General features: G+C 39.7%; 1 protein-coding gene across 17 annotated transcripts in view; it reads left to right on the forward strand.

Moving 5' to 3' along the window:
• Positions 1-27,771, forward strand: part of CTNNA2 (catenin alpha 2) — a 1,201,677-nt gene that overhangs the window by 928,512 nt on the left and 245,394 nt on the right. For all 17 annotated transcript variants that reach the window (XR_009210118.1, XM_058429034.1, XM_058429035.1 and 14 more), the window contains one exon: positions 15,383-15,463. Coding sequence is in view for 16 of the 17 variants with exons in the window: in XM_058429034.1 (XP_058285017.1) it covers positions 15,383-15,463 (81 nt within the window). In the remaining variant the exon portion in view is untranslated. The remainder of the gene's footprint in view (positions 1-15,382; positions 15,464-27,771) is intronic.

The raw sequence follows: 27,771 nt of genomic DNA on the forward strand, positions 1-27,771 counted from the left end.
CTGGATGCAAATAAGCAGGTTGGTATGAGATTCTGGAAGAACTAAGATTTTGGAATTTATCTTCCTCAGTTGTCTATGGCCCCATCTCTCATCTATGGCCAAAGGAAACTTGGCCTTAACATTCTTTGACTCCCAAGTCTAATGTCACTACAAGACTTTATTGAGTACAAGGGAAACTCCTTTTGGGGGCATTGTGCCTGACACCGGGAGATGTGGTCTCTCCCTGACATAGTTTAAACTCTATCTACTGGGAGAGTACCTGCTTACAAATAACAGAGAAGGGGGCCAGGCGCAGGTGGCTCACGCCTGTAATCCCAGCACTTTGGGAGGCTGAGGTGGGCGAATCACGAGGTCAGGAGTTTCAGACCAGCCTACCCAACATGGCGAAACCCCGTGTCTATACTAAACAAACAAAAAATTAGCTGGTCATGGTGGCATGCCTTTAATCCCAGCTACTGGGGAAGCTGAGGCAGGAGAATCACTTGAACGCAGGAGATGGAGCTTGCAGTGAGCAGAGATTGAGCCACTGCACTCCAGCCTGGGTGACAAGAGCAAAACTCTGTCTCAAAAATAAATAAATAAATAACAGAGAAGGGATAATGTCACATGAACTTGCAGTACACACACACACACACACTCATTCATTCATATGCACACATATTCAAATGCAAGACATGATCACAACATTTTTATTTTACTCTACTGTGTTGTATATACAATTAACAAATGCATCATCAACAGTTTAGGAGTTATTGTCAACCTGCTCCAATAGTTTCTTATAATCAGTGTTAAAAATCCAGTTTTCCATAGGGCCAATGACATAATTAGAAGCAACAATAGTTCATTCCCCTCAGCTTATTCTGAGTGAACAGAGAAGCTTCAAGCACCCACCTTTAGCCCTACTCTTGCCTTTTTCATCAGGGCTTGGAAGACAGGGAATAGCTATAGCCAGGTATCTGACTATGAGGGTTGTGGGGTGAGACCACTCGGTGCCAGCTTTCCCCAAGAAAGCTATTCAGGGCTTTGTCTGAGGGGGACACCCTTGCCCAACATCAGAAAGGACTGATCTGTCGTGGTATCGGGAAAGGAGTTCTGTGTAGGCTCTGGGGTCAGGGAGAGGCAGGGTTTTATCTTGGCTGTAGAGGATGCTTCAGGATGGGGAAGAGGGCAGAAGTGGGATATAGGAGATTATTATGGGGTGCTCAGAGAAACTCTTCTTCTTGAGGGCTGGGGCATAATTACAAGGGAACAGAATGGTTGGGACCATAGAAAGAGGAACTTGGGAGTGAATTTTCTTAAAATATTAGGAAATCAGCATAGTATAGTCAGGTTTACCAGCAGAAGCTCTGAAATATTGCCTGTATCAGGATCCTGGTTTTGTGTTTTACTTTCGTAAACTTGCAAAAGTTTCTTAAGCTCTTTATGCCTTAGTGAGATCAGCAGTCACTTTTATCTCTTTGTCCATCGTCTCAGCTAACCTTATTTGATGTCTACGGGTGGATATGACAATAACAGGCAAAGAATTTGGGAAGCTGGTATAGCTTTTTCTTTCTTTGTGCAGGGACTTTTTGAAAAATGTTGTTACAGGGTATGCCTAGTCTGTATTGTTTTAGTTTCTCAGAAAGCATGGCTTTTCTCTTCTAATTAAGTGGTTTGATTATGAATCTCGTGGGTTTTTTTAGATATAGTGACTAATTCACTGGGAATTAAGTAGAATTGCCTCAATTGTGGATTTTGGTTCTATTTCAGGTTTATTTCCAGTAAATGGTTACAAAAATAAGTTCCCAAATTAGGTTAAACAATGGAATTTTGAAGGAAATATGAAAATACAGATTCCTAGGCCACAATTGGAGAGATTGATTAATCAAATGATTAGTTGGTTTGGAACCCATTGAACTATCCTCCTGTGTCAAGAATTTATCTATAATTTAAAAATGTTTATTAAAATGGAAGATTTCCATGCCCTACCCTAGAGATACTGAAACAGAGTATTTTGGGAAAGGGACCAGGAATCTTCATTTGTTATAACTATCTCATATTAACAGTTTTAAGCCTATGGACTATTGAGTCTAAGACTCTCCTATTTATTTTCTCATTTTTTAGCCATCATTTACCACTATTTAACCAGCAGCACCCTGACGACTTAAGTTACGTAAAAGTATTCATTAGCAGCCATTCACCAATATCTTGCATTGTTAGAGATGTACTTTTTTTTTTTTTTTGAGACAGAGTCTCGATCTATGACCCAGGCTGGAATGCAGTGGCGCAACCTCGGCTCACTGCAAGCTCCGCCTCCCAGGTTCACGCCATTCTCCTGCCTCAGCCTCCCGAGTAGCTGGAATTACAGGCGCCTGCCACCACGCCTGGCTAATTTTTTGTATTTTTAGTAGAGACGGGGTTTCACTGTGTTAGCCAGGATGGTCTCGATCTCCTGACCTTGTGATCCTCCCGCCTCGGCCTCCCAAAGTGCTGGGATTACAGGCGTGAGCCACCACGCCTGGCCAGAGATGTACTTTTGGGAAGAGATGTTGCTCTTCTGAATTTCTAAGCAGACAGGGAGGAACAACTGAGAAACTTTTAGCCTCCCGCAAGGGCTCTGAGGAGGCCTTGGAGGTCAGGAGCCAGCAATGGAGAATTAAGTCTCTCCCAAGAAGTTCTCCCAGTTTTGGCTGTTCAGCCTCTTTCACTTACAACCGAAGACTTTCTGTTGTCATAAGAATCCAGTGAAGTGTGAGATATATGCGCAATCTGAAAAGGTATAAGCTTCTAGGATCATAACCTAGGCAAAGGTTTTGTTGTGTGTATTTTTTGTTTTTGTGTTTTCTTTCCCTACAGCTGGTCTGCAGAGAATGCAATGCACTTCTTAAAATTCCATGCAGACCTAGCAAACTTTCAGTTAGATCCCAGCATAGGAAGGAAGATCTCAGTGTCTGACTGGATGTAATATGCATTCTCAAGTCTCCCCCTTCATAGACACAGTGTACACTACAGAGAGCAAGGTGTAATTTTAAGAACCTTGTAATTCTTTACAAATTAACACAGCAGATGGTGTTTATGGGAGCCACATAGTGAGGAATATTTGGGACGATGTGAGACATGTGTTCCAGGGTTTCGGCCTGCTTTCTACATAGTTTAGTTTTTAACTGTCATGTTACAAAAATTCCATTTTGCCTCATAAAGTTTTCATTGGTTCCAAGTGTGAGGGAATGCCCCAAGAGATAGTACTAGTATGACAGACTCCAAGCATGCTCAGTGAGGTCCCTGATTCACCTAAGCCCGAAGAGTGCCAGTGGCTTGAACTTTCATGTTCAGGAGGTTGGTAGTCTCCTGAGTGTTGGTGCTGGGGTTGGAGGCAGCCTGGCCTTCCCCCAGCTTGGAGATCAGTTTCAGAAGTCGAGGAAGAGCACAGAGCTTGATAAGCTTCGCCCAAAGCAAGCAAAAGACAACACAAGTGGGCTAACAATAAGATTAGCAGCTCTAGATTGGGGCTTGTTAGTGTGTAAATAGTTGAAATATTTCTTTGGTTGTTTCAACTGTCCATATAATTAAAAAGAAGACATTATTCTCTGCTAGTTCCTTCATAATGTTAAGAATTAAAGTGCTTGGGACCTGTGTGCTTGCTTTGAAGACAGTGCTGGCATTTTGGAGGGGGACATGAGAGGGAGAAAACACCAAGATAGAGATTGAAAGGTGGTGCTGCCAGAGAGGACAGGAAGAGGTCATTCTCACAGGCTTTGACAAAGACAAAGAGAGGTCAGAGTTGATTTGGGCAGGTAAAACAGCCCTGGCTCTGGCACTAGAATGGAGATAATTCTGGGATCCCCTAGGATGCAGAGAGTCCTTGGTGCTCCCAAACCTTGTACTTCTTCTGCCCACTGACACCCACATACCTTCCTCACTTTCCTTTGCTGCGGGGCTGGCAATGGGAAAGGTCCCAGGTGTTCTCAAATACATCCTGCCTCTTGTTCCATTAAGGGTGCTCATCTCTTAGAAGCACCATTTTATCGAATCTATTCTCTTTCAGTTCCTACTGTTTTCAAGCTTATCTACTCCCACCACTCACTACTTTGATAAAAGCCATTTACTCTTTGTACTTCATCTTCCAAGGGTATATACAACTTAATCCTATACATACAATCAAAAGCTTTGGCTCCTAGGAATTTCCACGTTTTTCCTGCATAGGGGAAGTATTTGAGCAGGGAAGAAAGGGAATGAGTGTATAAAGTGTAAAAAGGGGATGAGAGTAGGCAACAATATGACTCTACCGTTGGTGAAGACACAGTGAGCCACCAATTCCACCTCTGCACCTAGCCTTGTCTCCAAAGATCGGTATCATTTAATTAAGCCAAGCAGCTAGAATACTAACTACTCCATTCATAGCCAATACGTATTTATATGTACATATCTATACATATTTCTAATTTACTTAGCACCTATTCTGTGTAAGGCACTGTGCCAGAAACTTCAGAGTTTCAAGCAAATGTAATGGTCTGACACCTTCCTATCCTTGGGCCGCTGTGCCTTTAATTGGATAAAAAAATATGCTCATGACAAGTTTCTGAACACTACACCATAGTAATGATGCAGCTTATAGTATGTGTATACCGTGTGACATCGGAAATTCAATTAACAATGCAAGAGGTTTGCACAGTATAGAATTATTTCCTTGGTTAGAATTGTTCATACAGAACCAAATAAATGGTTGAGATGGCTATAGGCACACAGAAGAGGCTGGGTTTCTGTGAACTGGGAGGGCAGGGAAGCGGTGATGGAGGAATTACAACATGAGCTGGCTCTTGATAGAATGGTAAATGAGGCACAGGGAGGCCAAGACTGTGGGTCCCCACATAGACATACTTTTCATAGATTAAAGTAACCCTCTCCCTGAATGTTTTCTGATTTCTGTGAATTCTCAGCAATGTGGACCCAGTTATTGACCTCTTTTTGAGATGGTGGAAAATGCCAGACTCTAGGGATTCTTTAGGTGTTGAAAGCTTTAACTGTAGCTGAGTGGTTTGGGGAATATGCCCTTAAAAATGAAATGGAACTTTAAATTTCATTGAAATTTAAATTATTTATTCAGTTTGGGTATGTGTGTGTGTGTGTATATAAAATCAATGGGAATTTGCACTTTGCCTTGACTACTTTTATCTCAACTGTAAAGATGAAATGGCATTTTTTAGCAGTTTGCTCAGTTCATGCTCTCTTACAGGCTTAGAAGGGATATGTGTTTAATTAACCCCAGCTTTTAGCAATCACCCAAGCTCGGGGGGTTGGCACTATGAAAAATGTCTTTTATGCAGGGTTGCCTGGCAAGTAATCACTGAGGACTACACCTGTGTTGATAAAATAAATCAAGGAAAAAGAATTGTAACCTTACACAGGTGCCAACTTCCTCCTATGGCTCTGATCAGCAAATTGTGAAGTGGGTGAAATTTATTTTTAGGACTCCATATTTTCCAAATCATCTATCCCTTTCATACCTGTGGCCCATCCCCAGGTGCCTACTTGGACCATCCATCTTTCTATCAATAAACAAGCATTTCCTGACCATGTCTTAAGAGTTTCATCCCGAGTTCTTTGGGAGAAAACCAGGCATGTTCTACTCACAAAAAGCTTGGGTTGTATTCTTCAGCCACAAAAAAACTTATTAGGTAACACTAGGTAGTATACTGTAAATATATGCACTGTTTGGCACACTACCTGCATGAAAGATGTGGTCAGAAGTGGGAGATTTTGAGCTTTTCTTTGAAGAATGGGTACAACCTGGCTAGGTGAATTGTGAGTTAGAAGGGAAATGGCCCCTTCCAGCCAGGCACCGATATGAGTCTATAAAGAAGAAGGACATTTGTGAGTTGTTGAGAAAATACAAATAGATTAGAATTGGACCATTATGAAGGGGAGACCAGATTCTGAAGCCCTAACATACAGGCCCAAGAAAAAAAAATTACCATTCAACCCAGCAATTCCATTACTTGGAAATATACCCAAAGGAATATGAATCATTCTACCATAAAGACACATGTACTAATTTGTTCGTTGCAGCACTATTCACAATAGCAAAGACATGGTCTCAACCTAAATGACCATCAGCGGTAGACTGGATAAAGAAAATGTGTCACATATACTATGAAACACTATGCAGCCACAAAAAAGAACAAGATCATGTTCTTTGCAGCAACATGGATGGAGCTGGAGACCATTATCCTTAGCAAACTAATACAGGAACAGACAACCAAATACCACATGTTCTCACTTACAAATAGGAGCTAAATAACAAGAACACATAGACACAAAGAAGGGAACAACAGACGTTGAGGTCTACTTGAGGGTGGAGAGTGGGAAGAAGGAGAGGATCCGAAAAAATATATATCAGGTACTATGCTTAGTACCTAGTGACAAAATAATTCTTATATAGGTAAACTCATGTCACAAAATATCTGCACTGTTTGGCATACTACCTGCATGAAGGATGTGATGTGACACATAATGTGTGTGACACAAAATGTGTCACACAAAATCCTTGTGACGTGAGTTTACCTATATAAGAAACCTGCACATGTACCCCCGAACCTAAAAGTTAAAAGAAAAAAAAAGATTCAAAAAAAGGAAATAGGACTTCAGTAAAATCTAAATAAGAATTCAGGAATACTGAGCTAAGGAAATTAAAGCTTGTTCTTAGCAGGCCATAATGAGGATGATGAGGGAACGCAGTCAACAAAGGATGCTGTGGCATTCAAGATCTCCACTGCGGTGAGTGGGTGTCCTGGAAAGAGAGATTTGAGGAACAGTATGAATCCTTATAGACTTTTTGATGGGCGGTTTCTCAAGGTTAGTAACTAACTGGATTTAGGGGAGAAATACGATATTAAGATTTAGAGCTGGGTCAGTAATTAGTGCTGGGGAAAACCCTGTGAATGAACCTAGATGCCCTGCCAAGACATGAACTCCTCAGACAGTGCTCCAGACCTTGCCTGAGGTCTGCCCTGATCCCCACCACTCTGCTTTCCAGTTATTGCGGCTTAGTATTTTAAGATCTCTGGTTTAATAAGACCCTTTTCTTTGTAAGTGACAGAAATGCCACATGCATAAACATGGAGGCATTTATTAACTCATGGCACCAGGTAACCCATGGATAGAAACTTATGGCTTTCAGTGCAACTAGATTCAGGAGGCCAAGCGTTTCATTCATTGACTTAGAAAAATGTACTGAAAACCTGTTACATTCCAGGTACAACTCCAGGCTCTATATAATGACAAGCAAAACAATTATTTTATAGGTTAATGTGTTTTATATACTGCATGTTTGTATCCCCTCAAAATTCAAATGTCGAAACCTCCAATGTGATGGTATTTGGAGGTGGAGGCCTTTGATAAGTGATTGTGTCATGAAAGTGGAGGTCTCCTGGATGGGATTAGTGGAGGCCTTTGATAAGTGATTATGTCATGAGGGTGGAGATCTCCCGAATGGGATTAGTACCCTTCTAAAAGAGACCCCAGAGGACTCCCTTGCCCCCTTGGCCATGTGAACACACAAAAAGAAGACAGCCTTCTTGGAATAAGAAGTGGGCCCTCACCAGACACAGAGGTCTACCAATGCTTTAATCTAGGACTTTCCAGCCTCCAGAAATGTGAGAAATAAATTTCTGTCATCATAAGCCACCCAGTCTATGATATTTTTGTTATAGCAGCTCAAATAAATTATTAATAAAAGAGCATATAACGGAAAATATGAACCATTTTGATTTGATTCCAAGAGCTGAATTCTCTTTTCTTCTCCTCCTTCTTCTTCCCTTAAACTTCTTTTTCTCCAATTCTTCATCCCTTTCTTGCCGCAGCTTCTCTCATAATCTCTCCCTTCTGTCTCTGTCTTTCTCCATCTTCCTCTGCCTCTGTCTTTCTCCATCTTCCTCTGCCTCTCCTTCTTTCAGCTATGCTTTTCTTTTTGTGGGGTCTATTTTTGGAGACTCCCTAAGTAGTTCAAGGTTTATCTAGTACCAGTTTATCAACCTCAGTGGGAAAATATGTCTCCTTCCTAATAATTCTACCTACAACCTGTGATTCTACTGTGGATTCTCGCTGGTTTGGATGTTATTATCAGTTTGTTCCCTGCCCATAGAGTCTTGGTTGGGAGTTAGGAGGGCTGCTACTGAAATAACATAGGTGGGTTGATGGGGGGATGAGAACAGGTGTTGATCTCTCTGAGCCAGTCCTGCTTTGCGCATTGTCCAAGGCATATCCTGATATTGCTCTACGATCGGGTAGGGCCTGGTAGTCTCACCAATATTACCATATTCTTACATTATATATTGATGATTATTTCCTTGAAAATGGATGCAGTCTGGCAGAGAAGAGTCAGAGATACATCAGTGTTTCCCTCTCCACCTTTACCTCCTTCCCATCCCCACCACCACCTCAGAGACCAAGAAAGCTAGGTTGTGATGTGGTCAGAGTATGTTGATTATAGATTTGCTTTGTGGCCACTGTTCAACTTTCATCCATTCTAAAGAGATACTGCCTGTTTCTTTTCCAAGAGGAATGTCCTTTGCTAGTGAAAAGGTATATTTAGAAAGGTCCACATGCTCCAACTATGATTTATACATAATATAAAGATATAATGAAATGTTCAAGGTTCTATAAATAATGGTGCTATCTGTAATAAGGATATGATTTCTATATCCAGGGTTTCAGTGTAGGTGGGCAACCCTCCAAAAATGAGAGTGTGACTGTTGGATCAATAGATAATTTTTTCTTCTCCCTCCTGTTGTCTAAATTGTAGGTTTAAATGACAGCAAAATGTGTTGGAGATAGAGTGCATGGCATATTATTGCTTTCTGGCATTCTGATGATTTTGACTTCCATTTCTTTCAAATGACAACAATTTGAAAACTGGGCATTTGATTAGCTCCTAAAACATCTAATATATTAGAGTCACAGCTACACAATATTTCGAAGATTCCTTATACATTCAGTCATGTCTGCAGGTCCCTTCAAGGGAAAGAAAGGAAGTGATAAACATCTACCTTCTTACAACCATGTCCTACATATTAATATAGTACCCTGAAACATGGTTGATGTGCACCCATGGATCCAATGGAAGCACCAAAATGGTCAATTTATATTCCCAGGGCTTCCATGAGAGACCCTCCAGAACTGGATTATGTGTTTATGGTAGGATGAGGGGCTGGGATGGGAACAGTCTTTAAAGAAATACTCATTTTCTGGGAAGCCAAGGCGGGTGGATCATGAGGTCCAGAGATCGAGACCATCTTGGCTAACATGGTGAAACCCTGTCTTTACTAAAAATACAAAAAAATTAGCCGGGCATGGTGGCAAGCGCCTGTAGTCCCAGCTACTCGGGAGGCTGAGGCAGGAGAATGGCATGAACCCGGGAGGCGGAGCTTGCAGTGAGCCGAGATTGCGCCACTGCACTCCAGCCTGGGTGACAGTTGTCTCAAAAAAAAAAAAAAGAAAAAAGAAATACTCATTTTCAGAGATGCATAAATTAATACTTTTTGTTGCTTTTTGTTTTATAAGTTAGGGAGTCAGTATCAGTTGTGTATTATTCAGCATGTTTATATAAATCCATTACAAACATCTTCAGAATTTCAGAAGGGGTGATGGGTATTCATATAGGGAGACAGTGGGGTGGGGATCCTTGTCCAAAGTGGGCCAAAGAATGGGCCTTTATTTTGCAAAGGGGCAAAGAGCAGTGTTATTAAAAACAAATTGTTGAAATAAAATATTCTTTTTCTGAAGATTAATTGTAAAAATAGAAATTTCTGTTAATGGCTTAATCCTTCTATTTAAGGACAAACTGGAAATATAAAGGTCTTCAAGGTAATATCTGATAGTTTAGCAAACTGGACTTGAATTTAAAGCCAGAGGATGGGAGAATAAAGGATCTCCTATTAAAAATCCAAGTCAGGAAATTTATTCCCATCACTCTCATGAATTCAAGCCATGGATCTTCCCCAAATGTGTTTTGTAAAATAGTTCTCAAAGACTAAAACAAATAAAGTTTAATAAACATGCATCTCCCTAGCACAACAGATGGCAACTAGGGAAGGTGCCCACAGCAATGTAGAGAGTAGTCCTGCCCGGCTTCATTTTTTAATAGTGATATTTATTAAATGGCTATGTCTATTGCACACTCATTCTCTGCAGGTAAAGATAAAGAAGAAAAGTGGGGAGCAGGCTCAAAAAAGGCATATAAGTTCTGTGGACAAAAAGTGGCAAAGGAAATACACCTCAAAGTGAGATTTTACTGGTAGCCTTTGAAGAGAAACACATGAAACTATAAAATCACAGAATCCTGAAATTTTAGAGAAGGGAGATTGTTTAGATATGGAATGGAAAAAGCCCTGGCTGGGAGTCTGGAGGTGCTGGTCAGATACTAATGGGCCAGGTGATCATAATCAGTCACTTCATCTCTCCAGACCTTGCTGTCCTTATCTTTGAGGGGAATGAGGAGGCGGGCAAAGAAAGACAGCTAACGTTGACTGAGTTAACTCTGCTGGTTAGGTATTGGCCAAACACATTACAGGGCCTATGTCTTTTCATGCTCCTTTTTGGGAGCAAGCACTTAGCCATGTTTTAGAGATGAGAAAAACTTCAACTGCCTGTCAATTCCCAGCCCTTTCTGCAGTGTTATGATTGTTTGCCTGTAACAGGGAAGTATAGTTACAGGTGTTTGATGGTTTTTCTGCTTCTCATATTTCACAATTCCATAATTCATCCTTGGCCCTTTCGTTCTACAGATGATAAGTTTGGAGTCTAGAGAGTGGCCAGGTCACTTAGGTGGTTATTGGCAGAGAGTGATTACAACTAATTGGTTTTTGTTTCATTCTGTTCAGCAAAAACAGGGAATAATTGGATGACTGACTTAACACCACACATTTTGCTTTTATTATTAGGTGATGATGTCAAAATAAATACTTAGATCTGCTTTCACTTCAGTTTGTTAAAGTATTTTTAATTTGTAGAGCCTGGAGGGTCAGGGATGGAGAGCTAGGTGAGGCTTCTGGTTGACTCCTAGGGAACTAGAATGTGCTTGTGATGATCAAATCCTTAGTTACTAAACAAAATATGTCCCAGGACCTACTATGTAAAAGACTGAACTGGAGATTCTGCCCCTCATTTCACCTCTTAGAAGTATCTCGGACTAGTTGCATATTTAAAATGAACTGCCCCAAATATTGCTTCTTTAAAGGGAGAGAACTTTTTCTTTAGGGATACCAGTTTTTAGCAAGGTTTTTGTACATTATCTGCCTGGACGGAGAAAGCAGAAGGACAGGTGATCCAAAAATAGTTTCTGTGTAGTTTCTAAATCAATTCTTTCATTTTTTTTTTCCACAGCAAAAATACTTTCCTAATTACCCTGAATAGTCTTAATGTCTTTTATTGTTTCTAGCACACTGACGTTGTGATTGATCGTCCTGCTAACCTTGTGAAGAAGACAGAGCATATATTATGCTATCCATTGTGCTTATGACAAAACTCAGACTTTTTTAAGAAAATGGGGTAAATGGTTAGTCCAGGATCATGGAGGCTAATAATAGGGCGCTGACACTAGGAGGCAAGTCTCTGCTCCTCTCTTCCTCCCTCCTCACTATCCCCCATTGCTCTCTCCCTTTCTCCTCTCCTCTTCCTCTCTGTCTCTGTGTCTATGTCTCTCTATCTCTCCCCCTTTTCCTCTGTCTGTCTCACTCTCAGTAGCTGGCTTCCCGTCCAGTTTAAACTGATGAATTTAAAATTATGGCCACATTTAGACATACAGAGCTGAAGAAAGTAGGACATAATGGCTTCCAAGTCCCCATTTGCTGTGCAAAGCTGAACGTTGACAAGCTACTATTGTTATTCCTACACAAATACCTTATTTTTTAAAATTGGAGCTAAGAAAGGACCAGTAAATTGACTATCCCATCCAGTGGGCCAAATTCCTAAACGCTAGTCCTTGTTTTAACATTCCTCAGCCTTCATGTACAGTGACAACAAATATGGCTCCCAAGTCAACTGCATTTCTGAATTGTTTTCAGCCGAAGACTTTGAGGCTGGAGAAATCCAGGATCACAAATATTACACAAGCAGAATCCGGACAAGAGTGACATGGAATGACTAACGTTACGAGAGATTCTCTGGGCTTGCAGATCAAAATAAAGTTAGTAGTAATCATACTATAAAGAAGCTCTTATAGAAATAATTTGTCTCTGTAGCTAGTCAAACTGATCTCTTCACATCATGGAGAAAAAGCTGGCTCATTTCACTCACTGCCTTCCCAGAACCATCTTGCCTTCTTGTCTACATGACTTTCTTTTTGCCAGTGAAAGTGCCTCTCTCTTTCCGATTCTAATCTTACCCAGGGCTTAAGGTCCAGCTAATTTTCTCTTTCCTCTGTGACTTGACTTCCCAAAGGCAACATCTTCTCCCTCTTCTGAGCAACTTAGTCGTTGAGAGTGCTAATTTCTGCACAGTTTTTGGTATTGTTCTGGTCTTGTGTTCTGGTCTATTCCCCTGTATTAGGAGATCTTTGATGGTGAGAATCGTGGCTATCACTTTTCATGTGTTCCCCACAGTGACCAACAGGACGCCTCACATCTAAGGGATGTGTGTTTTACAGTTGCAGGATATTGATGCCAGAAGGGATACAGATCCCACATGTTGCCCTTCTGCTCACAGAATGGGGCAACCAAGCCTCCCACACGTGTCTGTAACAACTGCAGTTACAATCTTGAACGTGACTCTTTCCCCTGGGGGTAGGATTGTCAGATTCAACACATAAAAATACAGGATGCCCAGTTAATGTGAATTTTAGGTAAACAATCATTTTTAAAGAATAAATATATCTGCACTTTTTTTAAGTTTAAAAGTTTAAAATGTCATCTGCTGCTGCATTTGCACAAGTCACCTCATTCATCCTACCCTAATCCTAGCCCTATTGGATCCTGTCTTTATTTAAATTTTTGATATTTTATTTTCAACATGGGTTTATTTGCATTAGTTTTGATTTTAAAAATATTACATTAGGTCGGGCGTGGTAGCTCATGCCTGTAATACCAGCACTTAGGGAGGCTGAGGTGGGTGGATCACAAGGTCAGGAGTTTGAGACCAGCCTGGCCAATATGGTGAAACCCCGTCTCTACTAAAAATACAAAAAAATTAGCTGGACATGGTGGCACGCGTCTGTAATCCCAGCTACTCAGGAGGCTGAGGCAGGAGAATTACTTGAACCTGGGAGGCAGAGGTTGCAGTGAGCCGAGACTGTGCCACTACGCTCCAGCCTGGGTGACAGAAGAAGATTCTGTCTCACACACACAAAAAAAGTATATATTACATTAAAATATTATTTATCTTGATGACTGAGTCTCTTTGTGCCACCTTAGATTTTACATCTAAATTATACTCCCTCTCTCCCTCTTCACTCTCTTCACACCAGTCCCAGGCCCATTTGATCCTCATTCTTCTCATCTGAAAAATGGTTGTATAGCTACGGCACTGGCAGGATGGAATAAGCCCAGAGTCTGGCGTTTACATTCACTCAGTAATTATTTTGTGTATCTAAAGTGTCTCAATTTTTTTCTTTTGACTTTGAAAAGTTTACTAATCGATCCTCCATCTGTTGCAGCCAAGTTTTAAACTAAACTTGTAATTTTTAATTTTTGAAAGTAAGTTTTTTATTCTAATAAATGAAAAGGCCATAGGAAATTATGATTTTCAGAATGATCATGGTCCGGAGCCCCACAAAGGTGCCCTGTATTTTGATGGCAGACAACCTATTTGCAAGGAGAGAACCAAACAGAAAGGGAATAGCCTTTGGCTGCTGAATTTGTGGCAGATCTGAACTTGGAGAGGCAGAGCATTGAAGTCACACTCACTGCACAACCACATTCCCTTGAAAGATAGAGCAGCACGTTATTCTTCTCCATATACTTTTGTTTTCTTGGAGCTATTTGTAGGCTGATATTTCAAAGTTGTAAAATGTTAGCCACTGTATTTTAAGCTCTTTCTACTTACAAACCTTAGTGTCTACATCTGAAAGAGTGAGTGTGTGAGTTTAGGGAGTGGGAAAGGATGATGGGGAATTGTAGGCTTTTAGAAGACTAAAAATATATGCACATATGCCTTGCTTTGGGCTTTTTAATGAAAACCCTATAGGGCTGTGCATCAGACATTTGTTCAGAAAAAATAGTTAATTAAGCAAGTGGCAGAGAAGAGTGACTACTTTAAACCCAGCTATGGAGAGCTGGTATGTATGTATCCGCTTTATGCTTCCCAGATTTTGCCATGGAAAGAGAACATTTAGAAACCTGTTGGATGGTAATTTTTATGCATTGCCAAATCATGTTATCCCATTAGGCACAACTTACGATCTGGGATCTCATTTTATCATATAAGCAAATTACTGCAGAGACCTACATGATTTTATAGAGACTGACTAGGCCACAATAATTGACTTGCCACTAGCTCCATAAATAAATCAATCTGTAGTGTTTGACTAAAGTTTAGATAATTTAATCAATTTGACAAGGTTTTTGAAAACATTTGTCTTTTAAGGGGAAGATAATTGTCATCCATAAAGTTTATAGAGCTTTGCATCCATGGGAATCTTGTTGCTCTTTTAAAAAGACAATGGGGATTCTTTTCTGTTGAGTTTTAATTGTTTTTCTGTACCCACCAAAAAAAGAAGAAAAAGCAAAGAAATAGGAAACTAGTGAAACTTCCAAGTGAATAATTTATTAAAGAACACTTTTTTTCTCTCTACCTCTGCCTGTTATAGTCATAAAGGAAATTTTCCTCATGACCTCAAGCTGTGGGTTGCTTATTATCACTTTTAGCATTCCACTACATGACAGAGCAGAGATTGGCAATACTGTGTTTTCTAGCAAAGCATCTCTTTTGAATTTGATACAGAAGTTGCAATATGGCTTAAAAAATATTGGTATAAAATTCTGAATTCTGGTGATTTACTTAAAATCCTTTTTGATTTAGTTTTTATTATCTCAATTATCTTCTGTTCAGAAATGTGCCTACACAATATAGACACACAAAGCATTTGTATTTGAAGGCAAAAACAAAACATCCTTGTTATATTTACTTAACTGCTAAGCATCTGGAGGAGGGATGAAAACACAGATTTGTGTGGAGTTGAATATGGACATATGTGTAACCATCCTGAGAATGTATTGGTTTTTATCAATTTTAATTATTATTTCAGGAAAAACCAACTTTAGAGACCAAATCATGTTATAGTTATGTATTGAAAATACTCTTTTTAAAAAATTGTTTGAATTTAACATCGCATGTTTTCCTGATTTTTTAAAAATTTTTAATGTCTCTAACATTGAATATGCTAAATCAGAAAATATTTCTCTTTTCTTCATAGACTGGAAGGAAAGAAAAAGGAGATCCTCTCAACATTGCGATTGATAAGATGACTAAGAAAACAAGAGATCTAAGGAGACAGGTACTATTTTTTATTTTTACTTTAAGTCCATGATATGTAGTAGTGGTTTCCAACAATATCCTTTTCCACGGTGTCTTCTTGGAGATGACGATGAGGTTGTTATTCTTTATAACATCTGCATATACAAATAAAAACCCCATTTTATCGGCAAGGTAGAGATTGCTGGGCAGAGATCAGCTAGTTGCAAGCAAGGAGACAGTTCCTGAGCAGGTGGCTTCTCACTGCCCAGATCGAATCTGTCCCAGTGGAGACTGGATGAATTCACTACTTCTACATCTGGTCTTTAGTTTTCCAAATCCAGGTGTGCCAAGAGCCTGTCTCTGATCTTTGCTGGTTCTTACTTATCAAACTCCCGGGAATTTAGTGATAAGCCAGAATGCTAATGGTTAATGAGAAATACAACTCTTAATCTGATGGGTTAATTAAGGTCTCTTGGCCAGTGTATTCCCTTGGGAACATAAATCTAGGAGAAAGTTTGCTTATCAGATGGTTGTTTGGGAAGCAGGGAATAAAATGGCTAATGACATCATTAGTTTGATGGGTCTATTTTTCTTAATAGGGAGAAATCTCCGGTCAGGGCCCTTTTTCTCCTTGAAAGTGTTGTGTGAACACTGGTAAATGTTGCCTTAGAACCCTGATTTTATATGTGGCCATGATGAACTCCTCTTTCTTTGGTAGTATTATTTCTCTGAAAGAGATTCTACCACCCACTGATTTATAATAAAACCCCCTCTTCTTGATTTCTGCCCAGGAGAGCAGAATCCTGTCTCCTGCCGTAGCTTTGGCTATGTCCATCTCATTCACTAATTGTTGATTGTGACAGCCAGCTAAAACCAACCACTGCCATGGCAGCACCTGCTGTATTTTCTGCAGCTGAAACAATTGGGTTAGCATGGCCACATCCAGCATTTGCTCCTGCAGTGTGTAAAGTACAAACAAAATTAGCAAGAGGCTTGGGCAAGAATGGCCAAGCAGCAACTTGGAAATGATTTGAATGAGAGGAACCCACCACTTCTGATGACTGCAGGGGAGCTTCTTGGCTTTTATCAAGACATCATCTGAAGGAGTAGATACACTTGATCTGGTGTCCTTCAGAAGATATCACAATTATTTCTGGAATATGAATATTCTAGCTCCCCAGCTAACAAACCTTTTGGGGGAAACATTCCCTTTTATTTTACTTTGAAATAAAGCAGAATACAACATTGTCCTTTTAGGTATTAGTAACTAACAGCAAATGAATATATGGCCAGGTCTCTATCTCTTTGCTCTCTTAGACCATCTCTACATATCCTCATTTGATATGAAATTATATGGGTGGCAGGAATTGGGATGGAGGTTAGTTGAAAACACTGAATCAGATATCAGAGCCCTTGGTTTTAGTGTTAGCTCTGCCGCTAAACTGGCAGCATGAATGTGGATCCTTCATCTCTTGGTCTTATAAAAGTAAGGAGCCAAACTAGATCTGTGAACTCTTTTTTTTTTTTTTTAAGCTGTATAAAATTGTATGAGTCTAAGGGATATTCTCATTCCTATGTCAGAGGTCCCAATGACTGATAATCACAGATTTTTAAAAGCAGTAGGAGGACATCTCCAGGTCTTGCCTTTGGCTAGATTGTCAACCAGGTAAAATTCATGAACTGGGACTTCCCATCTTCTTGATCCCTGGGTCTCAGAAGTGATTACATTTTTTTACATTCAAGAACAAGCCCCCTCAGCTCTTTTCAATCATGGACCAATCATAGCAGGATTATTATTAGTAGTATTATTACTAGAAAGGAATGAAAAAGTAATTTTTACTCTTGTGTTACAATTCCTGGAAAGGGCTGACTCTTTTTAGCAGAGGACAGTGGTAAAATTTGAAGGTGAAAAATGATGGTGTAATTTTAAATGCTTAGGTGACAAGCTCCTTAGAGAGCTACCTGTAAGATGGCAGTGGAAGGAATGTGTCCTTCCCTGAAATTATTCCATGTATGTTATTTTTTTCCCTTACCTTTCTTCAAAATATAGAGGAATAAGGATAAAAGGAGAATTGTTTCATGGTATTAAGATCCAACAGTTATGGCATAATTTCATACCATATCCATGAATTTGGTTGAAACATCTTTCTCTTCTCCAATCTGCCTTTCCAAAACGACGATGGTCCCCATCTGTCAGTTTCATCCCTGCCCATATGTTGAGATATTTTTGTCTTTCCTCTCATCTCTTTGCCTCCCCATGTACACCTGTAGTGGCACAAAAGCTTCTCTGATCTAAATTGAACCTACCTAGCACTGGGGCAGATGGAACATGCAATGACTAATTTGTTTGGCCCAGGTAGGTCATAAGCTTAGATTTGGGTAACTAGTAATTAGATTAACAAGATGTTACCTGGGTCTCTGATAGCCCCTCCACAATAGCGGCTCAGAGAATGCTAATGGCTCAAACAAATGTATACTGCTGAGATACTTTCTATTCTTTCAATTACAGATAAATGTATGCTAGAGCAGATTCTAAAAGAGAACCCTCAGTGATCATGTCCACTTCCCTGTACACATGTATTCCTTTGTATAATATTTAGAGAGATCGAATCTCATTCGGGAAAAAGGTGAAATCAAATATTTTAGTTTATAAAAAATATTTCTAGTGACATTCATGACGTCCCGCTCTTTCAGTCTCCTGCCTCCTCCTCGTAGCCCTAAGTTTGGGCAGTGCTTTTCAGAAGGGTGACCCTGGAGGCTTGAGAAGTTGTAGCCACCAAACTGAAAAGAAATAATGTCAATCATGATCATTATCTTGGACTTTCTTAATCAAAGAAAGTGGAATTACACTTGTAGATACTTAAAGAAATCAAGATTAATTGAATATAAAGGATTTTGGTTTAAGTGGAATTTTCAGGTAGGTAGAACTCCTCTCTTGAGGCAACATATCCCAAGGAACTGGGGCATTATAAATGGTGAAAAAGATTATAGAGAAACAAAGATATCATTTAAAACTGATTAACATGAATCCATCTTGCCAGTCAAACCCATGACAGGGGACAGTGGTAGAGCAGAATCCTCCTAAGGAGTATTTTGTTTAGAATCAAAAATGGATTTAGGGGATGATAACTGCCAGCTTTAAGCATTGTGTTCTCATTTTAAAGCTGTGGGCACACAGCAGGCCCCACATGTGAGCTATTGTCACTGCTGTGATTCTGGAATCAGCCCAGTGTGGAAACAATAGCTCTTGGCTGATGCCCCTTCTGGGTGCCTAGTGGCCCACATGGTCTGTTCATCCCCCAGAGAAGACACAGTCAGTGTCTGCCAGCTGTACCCCTATTCCCTTTTGCTCTGTGCCACCTGTGAACTATTCTAGGTAGGATCTCTTAATTTTTCCTACAGTTACAGGGATGCTAGTTGATTCTGAATATTATTTTTGTACTTTTGTTAGTCCCCGTTTTTTCCAAGTTGGTAAATCAGCACCCAGACATTTCTCTCTGAGAAGCTAATAAATAATATCTATGACATTACAATGTTGCTAAACTTAGCAACTCTTTCACTCCCAAAACAAATCAAAGGCCTAATTCTTATTCCTTCACCCTTACTAGCCACCACAATGATTCCAGCAATGAGATTTAGTGAGTGTCAACCTGACAAAGGTCTCAATTCTATTGTTACAATCAAAACATTTTTAACAACAAAAATTTATATATAGAATGCTTTTACATTAGGGTGAGTACTTAGAATAGTAATATAACAAGGCATTAAAAATCAATAAGCAAAACATGTTATTGGATGGAATGTTTAAAGGCTGATTCATTAATATTGTGTCTCCAAGTAGTACTACAGAAAAATCTTCCAAGATTAATAAAAAACAGTTACAACTAAAAAATTCCTTAGCTGTCTCCTTTTTGACCCAATTCCTCATGTACAAACTCTGGCTGAAGGTGAACAGTTACCATGGAGAGCTTGTAAAATCACTGTCCATAAAATGTAAACTAATTTATAATCCACTTGTATTAAGTCCTTGCAAGGTGCCTGGAACTGTTCTAAGTTATCTCCACGTATTGACCACATTTAATCCACACACTAGCTCTAAGAGATTGTCACCATGCTCATTTTACAGATGAGGATGTGAAGCCAAGTACTGTAACTGATATGGTTTGGCTGTTTCCCTACCCATTCATCTTGAATTATAGCTCCCATAATTCCCATATGTCATGGGAGGGACCTGGTAGGAGGTAATTGAATCATGGGGGCAGGTCCTTCCCATGCCATTCTTGTGATAGTGAATAAGTCTCACAAGACCTGTTGGTTTTATAAAGGGGAGTTCCCCTGCACATGCTCTTTTGCCTGCCGCCATGTATGATGTGACTTTGCTCTTCCTCCACCTTCCTCCATGGTTGTGCGGCCTCCCCAACCTTGTGGAATTGTGAATCAATTAAGCCTATTTCCTTTATAAATTACCCAGTCTCAGGTATGTTTTTATTAGAAGCATGAGAACAGACCAGTACAGCACCCATGGCCATATAGGGTGTGGACGTATGGAAGTTGCAGCCAGGCAATCTGGCTGTAGGGTCTTGTACTCATAAATTGTACTCCATCCTGCCTCTCCATAGAACCAGCATATGCATGTGGGTCAACCATATACTAATGCACTCTGGGAAATGCATGTGGGGAAGAAGGAAGTTTCACATAAATATGTAGAAGTGCTTTGAGGTTTTGAGCAGCACATCTACAACTCTAAGATTTGGAATTGGTGGCACGAAGGCACTGTGAAAAGAAAAAAAAAAACAACTATAGTAAATGTCAAAAACATGGTTCTTGTTTGTGATATATCATCTCTTGGGTCTCCAGCTGTTATGGTTCATTGGATTCTCTTTTAAAAAAGTGCAATTATGTTTAGGTATCTGGCTTCTCAAAAGATGAATTAGAGACTTTCCAGAATAATTACAGAAAAAAGAGAATGTTAAGGCATTCTATTCTTTTTCTCACATCTGCTCATGATAGGGCCGATTATTTTTAAGTTCATTGTAAAAAAAAATTTTTAAATCATTTATTTCTGGATTTGAATCTGTTTTTCTTCATAAGGATATGAGGCTATCTACATGGCAACAAAATATATTACAGAATATTGAGTTCCTCCAAGTGTTAAGGTTTGTGTTCTGTAAACTGAAACCCTACATAATTGCTAAAAATCCCTGGAGTTTGGAGTCTAGGTCAGATTATCAAGCTGCTGTGGAAACATGGAGATCAGAAAGTGATCGTGCAGCAAATGGGATTTGAAATACAAGAAACATGAACCCAGAGACAGCTAAATAGAAATGGGATCAGAGGCTGGGCATGGTGGCTCATGCCTGTAATCCTAACACTTTGGGAGGTCGAGACAGGAGGATCACTTGAAGTCAGGAGTTCAAGACCAGCCTGACCAACATGGTGAAACTCTGTCTCTGCTAAAAATACAAAAAAAAAAATTCACCCGGCACGGTGACACATGCCTGTAATCCCAGCTACTTGGGAGGCTGAGGCAGGAGGATTGCTTGAGCCCGGGAGGTGGAGGTTGCAATGAGTCGAGATCACATCCCTGCACTCCAGCCTGGGTAACACAGCAAGACTCTATCTCAAAAAAAAAGAAAGAAAGAAATGGAATCAGAAACACCAAAAATTAGAATCAAAAATACCAGGAGGAGCAGAGCAGTGTAGGTAGTAGGCTGGAGTGCAATGGTGCGATCCCAACTCACTGCAACCTTCACCTCCCAGGCTAAAGTGATCCTCTTGCCTCAGGATCCCAAGTAGCTGGGATTACAAGCATGTGCCACCACACCTGGCTAATTTTTTTTTTTTTTTTTTTTTTTTTGTACTTTTAGCAGAGACAGAGTTTCACCCTGTTGTCCAGGCTGATCTCAAACTCCTGACCTCAATACCATGAAAGGCCATCCTTTGGATGTATCCCTTGATGATGGGTAGTACATTCACGCTACCTCTACCTTAGGAAAATCCTGATAAAACAACCCTAAATGTCAGAGCACCATTTACTTTCACTTGGAAAATAGTCATTAGGCCAAGTCCAAAGTACATTATTTCATCAGTTGGAAACGGTTCTTGAAATATCATCTTGGGCTAGCTGTTCTTTTGTCAAGGTACTATTCAATTCACAAAGTGGTTCAGTTTATTTCTATAAGCCAGCATATGGTTGGTTGTTCACACATTGGCTTGACACTAGCAAATCTAGATCACACAAAGGAGCAAAGAGCCTAGTAGGTCGATCAACATTGTTTCATCAAATGGTACAATATACTGAGCAGAGGGATCTATAAAGTAAGTATGAACATGAAAACTCTAAATGAAGTAGAAGCTTCAACTACTAATTTATTCTTTTCTACTAATTTCTCTAGGTCCTAGAAATCAAGGAAAAGTGGGAAGGGAAGGAGTAAATAGCAATGACTGAGCCCCAAAACACCTTGCAGATAATGTCTGTGTTTGGTTCAATTCCCAACACCTTCTTCTGTTTTTAGCAAAGAGAATAATACTATTAAGAATCGTGATCCTGAGACTGGAAGATCCACTGTAGGATTATGAAACAAAAATGCCATCGCATTTTTCAGCATGAAATTCCTAAGCAGGGAAACTTAGAATATTTTCAACCATGGTGACTTAAATAACAAAGATTGTTTCATAGAATGCCCTTTCAGTTCACCAGAACATTCATTTTACTACACCCATCCTGGTTAAGTGAGGTTGGCCCATATTTGTTGTTGGAGGCTATGTTTAGACTGGGATTCTTATCCAAAACTGTCACTGAAAACGAGATAATTTTAGAGTGTGTGGTGCATCTACCATTATGGCCTGAATTGAGGTGTTTCTAGAGCTGATGATAACAGCTAATCGCCTTGATTCTGACTGAATGTACTCAGTGGATCTTTACAGTCAGCTTGTAGCCAAATATATCTGTTCCATTTGACCCCTCCTTGCTGAGGTTACCTTTTATTACCTGAAATGGCTTCTGGCATCATCTTTCCCAGGGGAAATTTCCATCAGGACTGCTGATATTTCTTTATCTCCCCATTTCCCGAGGAGGCTGGACAAATCTGAAATTCAGAAAGTGAGTCATCTTCCTGCAGGCTCTGTCATGCCTGCTGTCGCCACCAGTCCTGGTGGGAGCCCGTTTGCTCCAGGATGTCCTCATGTTGTGTCATCGTGATTCCCATGGATGCCACTGCTGATGGCTGAGGGAATTCAACATTGCTCTTTGCTTGGGTGGAAAATTGTGAAGAAGGTGATGTTAGTTTTAACAACTCTCTGTTTACATTACATGCCCTTGACTCATCTTTGTCCTCTTTTTGAGCTGAATGAAATTTCCAGATTATCTTAAAACCAAACCTTCACCCCACCATGGCTCTACACAATTATGTGTTTCCCACTGTGATCCACTTTTCAAGACAGTGACAGTCCCATGCAACTCCTCCTTTTGTTATTCGTTAAATCTCCGTCAGTCATTCAATCCAATTGATACCACCTCCGAAATGCATTTTGAGTCCATTGCTCCTCTCCACTGCTATTGGCCCTAATCCACTGCTTTTCACACACACAAAAATGGCCATGGCCACAACCTCATAACCAGTATCCTAGACCCCAGCCCCCTGGTAACTCCTAGACCCTAGTTATGATTGCCCCAGCAGTATCATAAGCCAGTGTTTCCAGATCTTTCTGCCTTTGCACTTGTGTTGCTTCTGCCTGGAATGCTCCCACCACCCTTTTTGTTTTCTTCCAAGAAAACTCACATCTTTTCCTACCAGGCTTAGCTTAAATGTCACCTTATCATCACAACTTTATCCAATTCCTGTAAACAGGATTTATCCAGTAGACTCCCAGAGCATTTAAAAATATCTCTATCATGACACTTTTTGCAGTGGGTTTAAGTTGTTTATTTGTTTTTGCCAGTGCTCATGTCTTTCTAGCCTTTGTTTCTTCAGGTAATATCCTAGTGCCCAAAATAAAGTAAGCCTGCACCACACAGGTGCTGAAAGAGTGAAGAATCCCCTGTCTGTAGCCACCGCACCCAGGAAATATCCCAATCATCAACTTGCCTCCATTCTAAACTCACATGTCTCTGGTTCCATTGTCTCAAGGGCTAAAAATGCTAGTCTAAAAAGTTCACTTATATTTTGAGGATAATTTCCATGATTAATGAGGATACCCTAATCCAGTAGTTTCCTGTTACTCAGTTGGCTTGAGAAGACTTAGCTCAAGAGCAGCTAAAATGAACATATTTGACTCCATTTTGAGAGATTCTGACTTCATGTACCTCTGGTGGCACCTTAAAATCTCTGTCATAACAAGCTTCCTACTTATTTCTGATATTCTCCCATGTTTGAATTCCACTGTCTTTGTTTCTGATAGATGGAACTTTCAGACCTCATCCCAGTCCCTCTGGTGCTATTTTTGAGGATTTGTGAGGCCTTCCAACTCTTCTCCAATCTCCTTGGCCTCTATTAGACCTTTCCACTTCACAGAGATAATACCTGTTTTCAGGGGCAGAAAATCCATGTTTGAGGCTTGTAAGAGATAGAAAAAAAAAAAACAGTGTTTTGCCACACACTCTCCTTAGCACAGTTTACCTCTAGTCACCAAAATGTATGCGGTATGATTTTCCCTCACTGACTAGTTCTTTGACACCAGCTGTCTGTCCTATAATTCAATTCTAACACTGTCTACCTGGAGATAACTTCAGATTCCATAGACTAAGGACTCATTTTCACAAGACTGCTTCTACTTCAGATGCCAGTTGAAAGTAGTAGGTTGTCACCTATACTTCTGACTGACCAGCTATACATTGGGGGGTTCCCATTATCCCTCCCTCAGGTCCAATTAATTTGCTAGAGTGGCCCACAGAACTCAGGGAAACTGCATACTTTTACCTATTTATTATAAAGAATATACAGGTGAGCAGCCAAATGGAAGAGATGCATAGGACGAAGTATGTGGGAAGGGGCTCAGAGCTTCCATGCCCTCTCTGGGTACACCACCTTCCCTGTACTTCCATTTTTTTCAGCAACCAATAGATTTCCAAACTCTGTCCTTTTGAGTTTTTATGCATTGCATAGCCATGATTGATTAAGTCATTGGCCATCGGCAATTAACTCAACTTTCAGCTTCTCTCACCTCTCTGGAGGTTGGGGCAGGTGGGGCTGAAAGTTCTCACCTTCTAATCACATGGTTGGTTTCCCTTGCAAACAGCCTGGATCCTGGGGCTATCCAGGAGCCCATCAAAAATTGCCTCATTAGAATAAAAGATGCTGTCACCCAAGAAATTTCAGTGGCTTTAGAAGCTGTTTCCAATGTTACTACCTAGGAAATTACAAAGATTTTAAGAGTTCTGTGTCAGTTACTGGGGTTAAAGACCAAATATTAGAACAAAAGATTCTCTTAGTACCCCTTATCTACAAGGGTTTTAGGAACCAGGGCAGAGGTCTGAATGAGGGGTCCAGGAACCAGGGGCAATGGCCAATTTATATATTTCTATATTATATATTTATATAATTTATAATATACAAATTATGCTTAATATAAATTATATATTTATATAATTCTATATATTTATATATTTCTTATTATTTCACAAGGCTCCTCTCCTCTGGGCATAGGTTAGAAGTGAATGGTCTGATTGTTCACTGCTTCTCATTGTAGGGCTTGGAAAGATCTGTACTTTCTGGAGCAGGGTCAGGACAAGGGTAAGGCAAGTGAGGCCTAGCCTCAGGTGCAAGACTTTAGGGGCTACCAAAAAGCTCAGTCATCAAAATAAATAATATTGTGTGCAACATTTTAAAAAATCAAAAATAATGCAGAAGTCCATGATGAACAAAACATCAACGTTGTAAATAAAGACAGGATCATCATAAATAAGATAGTGCAGTGTTGAGCCTTGTTGAAGCTGGAAGCCAAAGAAAAATCAGCAATACTGATTCTGTCTGTATTTACAATGTTACTGTTTTCTTCATCATGGATGAACCTCTTGTTAGTCCTGGCTCTGCTCCAGAGCCTCTATCTATCAAAATCTTTATTGCACCTGCTGTAGGAGAAAGTTCCCCAGCAAAGTCTCAATGTCAGATGGCTTTCTTTTTCCTTTCACAGTAGTGACAAAAGGGCTGGCTTTTAAATTTTATGAGATGACACCTTGGACTCCAGGTTTGAAGACCTATTTGAATTGCTATTGTCTTTTAGGTTGTCTTGTTCAAAATGCATTTCTTCTTGATGTTTATCACAGTGACATGGGCTTTTTATGGCATCTGAAGTGCTTTAGAGAAAATGGAGAACACTTTAATACTGCTGATTTACTCTTTCAGGTCTACAGCAGTTTCCTTACTGCCTAATTATAAGGCTCAGTTTAATTTACTCTACACATAATGTTTACTGATGCACATGTGGTGCCACATTTCAAGAAACTGTACCCAGAACAGGCATTTTTGTCATACTAGAGTATGGAAAATTCCCATTTAGTATGCTATTGACTGTAGGTTTGCCATAAATGGCTGTTATTATTTTGAGGTATGTTCCATCGATACCTAGTTTATTGGGAGTTTTTAACATGAAAGGATGTTGAATTTTGTTGAAGGCGTTTCCTGCATCTATTGAGAGAGTGATGTGATGTTTGTCTTTAGTTCTGTTTATGTGATGAATTAGATTTATTAATTTGTGTATGTTGGACCAGCCTTGCAACCTGGGGATGAGGCTGACTTGGTGGTAGTGGATAAACTTTTTAATGTGCTACTTTGTTTGGTTTGCCAGTATTTTATTGAGGATTTTTTGCATCGATAGTCATCAGGGATATTGGACTGAAGTTTTCTTTTTGTATTATATCCCTGCTAGGTTTTGGTATCAGGATGATGTTGGCCTCACAAAATGGGGGTGTATGTATCCAGGAATTTGTCCATTTCTTCTAGATTTTCTAGTTCATTTGCATAGGTGTTTATAGTGTTCTCTGATGGTTGTTTGTATTTCTGTGGGGTCAGTGGTGATATCCCCTTTATCGTTTTTTATTGTGTCTATTGGATTCTTCTCTATTTTGTTCTTTTTTAGTCTAGCTAGTGGTCGATTTTATTAATTTTTTCGAAAAAACACAGCTCCTGGATTTGTTGATTTTCCCATTATATAGAGAAAAAAATAGTAATATATGTAAGTCTCTCAACAAAGAATGTTCCCCAATGAGGGGGGGAAATCACATATCTTCTTAACTTGAAGAAGGTTACAATCTCTTTGAACACTTATTTTAAAAGCAGACTAGTAAGTATGTGGTTACATGTGTCTAATGATTTTTGGTTACCCCCAAAATGAGCAGATGGGTAGGAGTTGGGGAAAGGAGAGAGAGGAAAAATAGTACTATTTTGTGGACTTATTTCTCAACTATCTTTGAAAAGGAGCTATTGATTCAGAAATCATGGGTTCATAGTTTCTTAGGGCTGGAAGGGACACTATAGGTCTTCCCAGGGCAAGAGGTCTTTCTTCAGGAATATTCAGATGCCTTTTGTTTACCTCAGCTTTAAAGATGGGAGCTAATTCCTTCGTTACAGCAGTTGGTACAATTATTGGGTAATTTTACTTGTTAGAAAATTGAGTTAAGATCAGTGATTTTGTAATTATCAGCCATTATGTTGATTTTGTGCTGCAAAACTGATTTCTCTTCCTATGTGTAAGCCCCAGATAAAAACTTCAGTAAAGAACTCTACTTAGAGTTCCAGAGACCTACAAATATTAAACATTATTGCATTCAAAGCCATGGCTTCACCAACAATTGCCTTGCCTTATCGTAGCTATGAGTGCTAAGAATGCTTAGGCTTAGGAACTGGGCATGTCTCTGGTCACTGAGATAACTGAAATAATCAGCTATCTTGATCATCTGATCTATTACTCCTGTTTGTACCTGGTTATGTATGAAGGTCAGAAAAGTAAAGCTGTCCACTGAGACTGACAGTTTTTTAGTGTCCATTCTTTACTTGATTCTTTACTGACGATCCCTGCAATTCTTCAGAGAGATATTACTATCAAAAAGATTTTTTTTTCAGAGTAGAGTATTGAAATCCCAATAATAAGATTAAATTTCTTGCTGATATAAAGCTCATAAGTTAGAAAACCCCAGTGGGCTGACTCTGAAGCCTGTCCTTTTAATGACTGTGGTTGTTAAAGTTGGTACACTTTGCTCTTAGTTTATAGCTTTTATTAAAATTCTTTAATGGGAAGAGCATAAGGTAAATATCAATTATTAAAGAGACCTGAGTTTCTCTGTAATAATTATAATAATAGGCTTCGTGTTTAATATAATCACCATTTCTTTCTTCCTTAAGCCATTCATAT

The sequence above is a fragment of the Hylobates moloch genome, unplaced genomic scaffold (assembly GCF_009828535.3).
Source record: "Hylobates moloch isolate HMO894 unplaced genomic scaffold, HMol_V3 SCAFFOLD_15, whole genome shotgun sequence".
Lineage (NCBI taxonomy): Eukaryota > Metazoa > Chordata > Mammalia > Primates > Hylobatidae > Hylobates > Hylobates moloch.